Source organism: Cyprinodon variegatus, unplaced genomic scaffold (assembly GCF_000732505.1).
Source record: "Cyprinodon variegatus isolate N-32 unplaced genomic scaffold, C_variegatus-1.0 Scaffold91, whole genome shotgun sequence".
Classification (NCBI taxonomy): Eukaryota; Metazoa; Chordata; class Actinopteri; order Cyprinodontiformes; family Cyprinodontidae; genus Cyprinodon; species Cyprinodon variegatus.
The window spans coordinates 1075073-1084511 of record NW_015150544.1 but is presented as its reverse complement, the minus strand read 5'-3'; the positions used below and the strand labels follow the sequence as shown (position 1 = coordinate 1084511).

Below are 9439 nucleotides of genomic sequence, written 5' to 3'. Positions count from 1 at the left end.
TTACATTATTTTAAACATTAATTCAGATGTCATGACCCATTGGTTATTCACTACTTAAGGAACTATTTTGCTTATTCTTCTCCTGAGTAATTTCTAGAACAGATTCTCTCTACTTTGAGTTAGTTGCAAGCAGTGCTTTTCCTGCTGCATAAATTTGAGGTACTCTGCGCACTTTGAGGTGCACCTTCAAGCAGGAAAACAATGATACAGCGAGGGCTATGGTTTAGATATAAGACTTCCAGCTTTGATTGCAGCAAGAGATTGCTTTATGGAGAATTTTGTTAGGATAACAGAATACAAAACACATACTTCATCTTAAATATTTTGATCTTTTGACGAGAACCATGCAAATTTTGTCTGTCAAATTGTGTGGCAATATGATTTTTCATTATAGCATAATAAAATATGGTTATGCCCAGTGGCAGTTCGTAATTTGGAAAGACCCAGTAAACATTGCACAAACCATCAGATCCTGCAACCCACAGAAAGACACCAGCTGAGAAAATAGGCTCTCGTTTAATTAATTCACAGTAAATGGCTAAAGGGCACATTTTAGAAACTGAACAGAGGAATGCACAGTTCTTTACAGGTAAAATCCAAGCCCATTTGCTCTGACAAGCACTAAGCTCTTAAGGAATACAGAAAACCTAAATTTCACTTCAAATCTAACTGTAGCTCGGCAGACAACAACTGGAAGCATCCAATAAATATCTGTCGGTGCACCAAGTGTTCCTTTGTAACATTTTCAGTACCTTATTGTGATTTCAGTAAAATGCTGCAAGCTTCTGGTGGTACAGGTAGATGGGTAAAACAATCCAACCATATTTTTGAAGAAATGCACAATCACATTATGCAGCACTGTATGGCTTCCTATTGATTAAATGGATTAAAACTAAGAGCATGATGCTGTTTCGAATTATCTTAATGCCCAGCTGAATTTGCTTGAACAATTGTGTTGAGAAATAAAAAAAAGGGCTTATCAGCAACATGCTTCACCGAATAAACAGAACCATCCAGGTCCTTAACCTTAAAGAAAAAATGACAGAAACTAAAATTGAGTCTTGAGGAAGAAATTATCTTACAGATATTGATCTTTTATAGTGCTAATAAAAAAAATCCACAAAATTGCATAACCAAAATCACAGAAACAAAAACAAATCAGAGCAGAATATTATTTAAAACATGGAAAAGAAAATTCATAACACACTATTTTCCTTTTGTATTTTACAGACCTAAAAAAAACTTGTTAGTATTATTTTTTGAAGTTTTTGAAAAGTGAAACAGGAGAAAAAAAAACAACAAGTAATACTGAATCAGTATTGGCCCAAATCACTGCAAGCGCAAAAATGCAAATGGAAAAAATTCCAAATAAATCTGTTAAGGTTGCTTGGTCTCAGGGGGATAATTTATCCTAATAAAATAAATATTTAAAACAAAATAGAAGAACTATTGGAAAAACAATATTGGAAGTGAGTTTAATCCAGTAACTTTAAACTAACTTTCTGCCAAGAAAAACATGACGTGACCAGGACTGTTTGATGTTCTCCAGTGATTCATGTCCACATTCCTATTTCCATTAAAGATGCTCCCAGATGATCTAACAGCTACATATCTCGTTTTCTTCCCCCTTTTTCAGTCTCCACAGTTTCAATATGTGTTTTATATCTTTAACCCCTTTTTCCTCAGGTCCTCTTTTGCTTCTTTGATCTGCTCTTGAAGTTCTCTGGCCGCCTCATCGCAGTCGTTGAAGGTGGCCACCCGGTAGCCCACGGTGGCCAGGGAGTAGCAACCGAATGAAACCAGCAGGTAGAGGGGCATGGACCAGGCCACCTCCCTGTAGGTCCCGGGGACGCTCAGCTCCAGCAGGTCGAAAGCGATCACAGCCCATATGATACCCAGAAGCGAGACTCCAAGCAGCCACTGAAGGAGTTTAGTCATGATGGAAGTCTGAGTAACGACGAGCCTGACAGAGAGACCAAATGTTAGCACCGTAACGTAGCAACGGCTCCGATTGAAGATAAAATACGCTATAGAAAACAACCAGGAGGTAGGACAGTTAAAACACGCTCAATAAAGAAGTACTTGCAACAAAAGAAGAGCTGAAAGATTCAATAGCTCATTAATTCTTCTAAGTTTAAACAAAACTTCAATGTTTACCTCCTTACAAACGCCACCTCAGCTCTGCGCAGGATGATGACGTCAACCTTCCTAACGCCTTATGGGAAATGTTGTGCAATGCTTTGCTCTCGACCACAAATTAGATTTTCAACTCAATAAAATGTAATTTTTACGGAAGAGGATTAGGTCCACTGAAAAAAATCAAAAAGTTAACTGTTTTTTAAATATTATTTCACTTTAATATGGGAAAAAAGTCAGAATTCCGACTTCAATCTCAGAATTTTAAGAAGCTGAGTGGTCCCACATGTCTTCCATATCTCTTCCACATTCTTCTATTCTGAGGAAAAAGTCAGAATTCAGAGAAAAGAAGTCAGAATTCTGATTTTTTAAAAAGTCAGAATTCTGAGATTAAAGTCAGAATTCTGAGAAAAATGCCAGAATTCTGACTTTTTTCTCATACTATTCTGAAATAAAATTTAAAAATCAGTTAACTTTTTGGTTTTTTTCAGTGACCCTAATCCTCTTCCATAAATTTTTGATATTGAAACATAGTAATAAAAAGAAATACATTAAATTCATGTTCTTGCATAAAAATCTTCATAGCATAATAAGATATAACAGATGATAACGATATTGTTAAAAAATATATATAATATAATAAATATAATATAAATATAATAAAAACGTCTTTGCTGTCTGACAGAGGGGAAGTTTGGCAAAACTTAATAATATGAAAAAAAATTGCAAGATTTAAGCTTTACATTAGAAGAGATTTTAAAACATTTTAGAAAGAAAAAGGAAACATGTGATTATTAATAATGATGGTAAAGAAAAGGTTATTTAAGTAAAAATGAGAAATGTTCAAGTAAAAAAAAAATTAACAGCAGCTCGATTACAAAACAATATAAAGCCTAATAGAAAAAAACAGAACAGCATTTAATATGCATATGTATAACTTCTTTCTATTTGAACCTTCTAATTGGTCTAAATTTAAATATTTTGCTGTTTATGGGTTTTTTGTTGTTGTATTGGACATTTATGACTTTTATCAGACATGTTTTATGTCTTGATATTTTAAATGTGGAATTATCTTTAAAACTATTTTTTTTTTGTATGATGGCCATCAGCAAGACCTTTGAGAGTAGATGTCAGAGATATCTTACTGCTGTGTGAAATGTTACCATTGGTGTAATAACAACAGCCATACCCAGTCAGCTGTGAGAGAGATGACAGCTTGTTTTGACCCTGCCTTTAGTTAGGCACCCGACATCAGCCCTGTAACCATTTTAGAAATTAAGCACCATTAGAAAATAATAAAAGCTCTCAATGACAGCTAGTGTTTTTTTTCCCTGAGGGAGGAATCAAACAACAATTTAATGAGGGTTCTGCAGGAGGCTCTCTGTTCTTTGATCTCCGTCTCTGCCTCCTTATTCAGGGTGGTGAACTATCCAGGTGCAGAGGGCAGATTTCTCCAGGGTGGAATCAGGACTTGGTCGAGATATAAACATCATTCAGTGAGCCGGGTAGAGCGACACGCTGAGCAGCCACTGAGAAATAAACATCATTCTCTGGAGAGAAAATGGAGAGTTATTCTTAGGGCTGGAGTGTTTATGTTTGTCTGCATTAGTGTTAATAGTGTGAGCTTCTGCCAGAAGGGTAGAGCCTATTTCTTATGTTTATTTTGACTCTAGTAGGCAAGACTGAAAAACAGGCTGTATGACATTAAAAAGAAAAAAAAAAAACTTAAGATGGCATTAACAGAAGTAAAACATTAAAAAGTGACTTTAATGTTTTTCCATTGGCCTTGATTGAGTTAAGCTGGTATAGTGTGGTCCAAAAACATTAATAAAATGAAACAAAAACACAAAATTATGAATAAAAGACACGAGATAAACATACAAGTTAGTACAGGAGAAAAACAGATTTTAAGATTTTTCTAAGATGTCAGAACATATGACAGTGAAATGTTGACCATAATCTCTGCCATAGGAATTTACTGGGGTGTTCATTTGGTCATTTAGAGCTAATGCTAACAAAGTATCTACAGAGCCTTATGACACCAATAGCTCGCTGCAAAAAAAAGCATCTGGAGGCATTTTACCTGTTTGCTGGAAACTTTAATCAAGTAAAACTGTCAGACACTCTGTCGCTTTTCAGCACTTCTCCTTAACCAAGTAGGGGGGTCAACACTTTGGGAACTAATATTTATGGTTAGTGCACAAGACCAGAGCTCTTTCTTGACCCATCCGAGGCATCACCGACCACATCTCCATCCTACTGGTGCCAGCATATCAACCACTGATGACAGATTAAGCCAACTAAGAAATGGCCAAAGACACATGGAAAATTCAGTGTCACCTCAACATCAATGACCCACTGCGCATGTGGAAAGTCATCAGATTCATCACAGGCAACACAGCACAGATACAAAAGGTCCAACAGGTTCTATGCCCACTTTGAGAATCCCAACACCCCTATCAGCACCCGGCTCTTTTCACCATCTGGTAAAACACCCCTCCTTGAGACCTAAGCAGACATGAGGGAGACCCTCCAGGGGTTCACCCCCAATGAGGCTGCAGGCCCCAACAACATCCCAGGGTGAGTACTAAGGGATGGTGCACACCAGCTGTCTAAAGTGTCAGCAGAAAATGTTAACACTTCACTGTCACTGGCATCTGTTCCAACCTGCTTTAAGTGCTCCACAGTGACAGGCCTGAATGACTATCAATCTGTAGCCTTAACATTGGTAGTCATGAAGTGCTTAGAGATACAGCTACAGGTACCCGGGTGTGCATTTGTCTAGTGACCTTACCTGGAGTGCCAACATTTCCTGTCTGGTCAGAAAAGTCCATCAGCATCATTAATTCCTCAGGAAACTGCAGAGAGGTGGACTCTGGAGCTCAGTCCTGAGGGACATTTATCGCTGTGTTGTGGAGATTATACAGTATACCTACATCTACATCATCATGTGGCACAGCAGCATTAATGCTGAGAGGATGGCTCCGCAGAGCATGGTTGAGGCTGCACAGATTACTGCATGAAACAGCGTTTCCTCCATCTCAATCTCTACACATCAAGATGAAAAATTAGAGCACTCCCCATCAATGGCGTAACGACACAACAATAGGCCTGTAAGCAACATTATCAGGGTGGGCCCCATATGAAGTACAACACCCTCTTTTTGGCATCCATCATCGCTAACACATTGTACGTAACGGTTATGGTTTTAATCTACGCTCTGGATTACCCATAATTCCAAGTCGTTGTGGAAAAAATAAAATACTCTAATACATTGTTCTTTTAAGATCTTTATTGTGGTTTGAAACATATTATATGAGTGTATTATTTTTAACAACCGTCTAATGAACTATACACAGTTATTAACATAGTAATTAAAAGTACCTGCTTTGCTATTGGTGTCTTTTTTAAACGGCTCACCATCATGTTGAAATCTGGCATTTCTTGGGGTATAAATAAGGTCTGGTCAGTAGACGTACTGTAGTATCAGTTGGGTTTAAGAGGAATTTTTCACACCATTACATCTACAAAGAGACGTCCTAGATCACAATTGCATAGAGGGCCAACCAGGTGTCAGTGACAGGGCCCCTAAGCAATTGCAGTCTCTGCTTACCGATAGTTACCCCATTGCTCCCCATCCTCCAAACTGTTCCATTGAGCATTTAAAGCAGGACTACCAAGATCAGAAACAGTTTCTACCTTGCAGCTGTTAGACTGCTGAACTCAAGTCACACTTAATTTAGGTTCCTCTATTTCTACATCTTTTCTTAAATATTAAGCTAATTGCACTGGGATTTGAGTCCAGATTTTGTACAACAAACATGCAAATGTGAACTGGTATGACCCTAAAAAAATATCTAATCCTGAAGCTAAGAACCCACAGAAATTAGTTCAGATTGAAATAGAATTACTGCGACTATCATCAATGTCTCATCCAACAGCCTGATGTCTTTATTCATGGTAAACTAATGCTACATGGGTTAACAAGTGAAAGTGTCTTCTGCATCCATTGCTACTTTGCTTTTTAGACCAAAGTTTAACAAAAGAATCCAGACGTGTGTTTTACACCTCTCACTGGTGAACAAGATGTAAACCAACAAATAATTAGTAGCAATAGTTCCAAAATTTTTCCAAAATCGAGCATAAATCTTTGGACAAGTTGGCCTAATGCTGAATGCACATCATTTTATGTTTAACCTAAGTGTTTAGGTCAACAGCAAAATGATACTGTACATGGATTGCAATAAGAGACCTCTCCCACAAAATAACTGTTTTGCTATGATATACTATAAGGTATGGGTGTTTTACAGGGCTGTAGTTTGGGGTGAAATGATTTTTTCCAAATTTTAAAGTGTAAATACCACGAAATATATAGTATTTGTTATACGGCTATGGGCAGAGACAATGTCCTCAGTCATCATGCACAAACTAGAGTATAGACATGGGTTTGAGTAACTTCAAATAACTACCTATAGTAATGCACTCTACATTGTGCAGTCTGGTGGATATGAGTGTCATTACCCAGAGATATCCAACAACTCCAGGAACAAAATCAGGTCCTACAATAACATCCTTTGTTCTCTGAAAGGACTAAGGAGTCAGTGGTGGACTTCTATGTTTCCAGACAGTAATTTATTTGTCAAATTTTTATTTGAAAATAAAGTTAGTTGACTTTATTGTCAAATAAGAATGCAGATTGCAGAATGCAATTCCAATAAAAAAGATGGAATTATCAATACACGAACTAATGCACTCAGGGAAGGTAGAAAAAAACTCATACTTTCTTGGTATTATTTCTACAGGAGATGGTGATGAGGCCCTCCAACCTCAAAGACTTGGAGCTCATCCCCAAAGATAAATCATTAAAAAAAACATTAAAAACATGCCAAAAGTATTATAGTTCTCCCCCTTTGGACTTCTTGTTGAGTTTCTTTTTGAGCGCTCAGTTATTTACAGTATGTCATTCTGTTTTGTTGGTCAGTGTTTCCTTTTCCATTTTGCCTTATATTTAAGCTGTGTTGCATTTTTTTTAGTTACTCTCTGCTGCCCCCTTGTGCCATTCTCCTTTCCCCCAGCTCCCTTCTAGTTACTTCTATCCACACCATGCAGGCTGATTCCATATCCCATCCAGGCTGATTCCACTCCATATCAGCTGATTAGCCCTTTCTTTATTCTGTCCCCCATATATGAACCCCCTGTGCAGTTCCTCATTGCTGGTTTCCCTTTGTTACTTGGTTTCTCATGTGTTTGTTTTCCCCTGAGGGCTTATTGTTTTTGTGGTTTCCTGTATTTTGTTGTTCTATTTTGTTTATGTTGCCCTTTTTGAATTAAATCAGCAAAAACTCATCTATGCATTTGGTTCCTCAACCAACCACCACCCTACCTTGACAAAAAGGTGGTCAGCTACTGTACAATGTATGTCCCAAAATATTCCAGAGTATATATAAAGGTATACATTGCTTGGTATATACATACTTTATATCTAGATGGATAGTGTTTTTGTAATTGTTTTTTGCATGGACTGTACCTTTTATCATTTTGCTTTATAAATATCAATGCTTGAGATTGAGAACTGAGGTGATGGAAAAAGATCTTGAATTAATGTGTTCAACATGTTACACTCTTGCTTCACCTAATTAGGTGGGATATGGTACATATCACACTGTCAAGGCCAGCCGCCTCTGCTGACCTCACAAGATAAATTGGATCCAGATGGGATCACCTTTGACACACAGCATCATCACACCCATCTCTATGTGTGCTGGGTCCAGCTCTGGTTGTGCGGATACAAACACCAGCCTCAGCGTGTATGACGCTCAGTGGGAACAGTCAAGCTGGCTTTTCTCAGTGCGTCTCTCTGCCAGCTCCCGTTCCGTTCCAGTACTCAGGAAACCTGTGCTATGGACAACAAGGCCTGGCAGACACAACACGACAGCCTGCAAGCGGGAGGGGCCCAAAACTGCGAAAATGAGACGGAGAGAGACAATGACAACTCAGAGAGGGAGACTTACAGGAGGAAAAACAAAGCAGTGGGGGTGGGGATATTTAGAACAAAGGGGCTGATGCAGTGGCAACTGATTTATGTATTTCTTTTTAAATATGGCATAGATATAAAGCAGAAACAGGATGGGAGGTGTTCAACACTGACAAGACAAGAGAGGAAAGGCTGAGAAGAGCAGAAATAAAAAGAAAGGGTGACCGAGTATTTGGACGAAAGAGGAGAGGACACAGCAGGGAGGTTAGACATAGGGGGTGGAATCTGCAGATTTGCAGGTGCAGCTTGAACAACAGATGACCTTAATGCTGCATTAAATCCAGCTGTTGCTTATCCAAACTTCAATCCAACACCTCAAGCAACGCTCAGACGTTGGTTCCCACAGTAATGCAATCAAACCTGAATCTCAGTCGAAAATGTTTTGTCACAAAAAATTTTTTTGTTTTGATTCTTCTTGATCTGTTCATGGAATTGAGAGCAGAAATAGAGTAGACAGAGTGACTCCAATCAACGAGAACAGAAAAGAAGGGCAGATAAAACAGGAGAAGTTCTGTTGGGAACTTCTGTTGACTTTTTCTGTCTAGATTTGTCAACATTACGAAAGTGAAGGATCCTGATAACAAGGTGGTGCCTCCAAATAGTTATATAGGGATCAAGATGCGAGTAAATGATAACTTTTTGATATGTGGAATAGTTGAACAGAGAACTCATGAGACACAAAAGAGAGCAAAAGCTTACAGTGCTGTTTAGGATAACAATAGAGCATGGACTGAAAACAGGAACCCTCTGTTTCCTGAGCTGGAAACCAACCTCTGAGTTGTCATTAGATCCAAGTCGAAGGGATAGAAGGTGTTTTTTTTTCCTTCTCTTTTTAAAAGACGGCAATCTGTAAAGCTCTACATTAAATATATCTTTTGAGAGTATATTGTCAATTTAAATGTACAACAAAATTTTAAAAAACACTTTAAAATAACACATTTTGTGTCTTTCAGTAAAATAGCTTATTTATGTCCTTAAAAGAAGAATAACATGTTCCTGAGTGAATACGTTGAAGAACCTCCTGAAACTTCTTATCAAGGCTTGTGGTAGTACTCACACAGCTGATAAGTGTCCTCAGCCCAGGCTCGTTTGGTGAGAGTTAGAGTCAGTATTAAATGACTGTGATAATAGCTGTGGGACACATATGCTACTAAGGACCTACTTAATGAAATCTTGGGTTATTCAAAGGTCAGAATGTGGTCAAGTGTGACCAGCAAAGACCACATGAGAGCGGCACTTGTGTTCCCCTTGTTGCCCTCTTAAAAGAAA

At 38.1% G+C, this 9439-nt stretch overlaps 1 protein-coding gene across 3 annotated transcripts; it reads right to left on the bottom strand.

Moving 5' to 3' along the window:
* Window positions 1-342: 342 nt before the first annotated feature.
* On the bottom strand, window positions 343-2203 carry dpm3 (dolichyl-phosphate mannosyltransferase polypeptide 3). Of its 3 annotated transcripts, XM_015373676.1 has the most exons (3): window positions 2158-2203; window positions 1613-1963; window positions 343-1533 (listed from the first exon to the last, which is right to left on the bottom strand). In XM_015373676.1, exon 2 carries the CDS (start codon window positions 1936-1938, stop codon window positions 1660-1662), a length of 279 nt encoding a protein of 92 aa, XP_015229162.1. In that variant the 5' UTR covers window positions 1939-1963; window positions 2158-2203; the 3' UTR covers window positions 343-1533; window positions 1613-1659. The 3 variants fall into 3 exon arrangements, with proteins under 3 accessions (XP_015229162.1, XP_015229160.1, XP_015229161.1); XM_015373674.1 differs by having other exon boundaries at window positions 345-1963; XM_015373675.1 differs by having other exon boundaries at window positions 345-2027; window positions 2158-2199.
* Window positions 2204-9439: the final 7236 nt, after the last annotated feature.

Coding starts and splice junctions, on each gene's coding strand:
- dpm3 (XM_015373676.1), bottom strand. CDS start 1,938: ATGACTAAACTCCTTCAGTGGCTGCTTGGAGTCTCGCTTCTGGGTATC.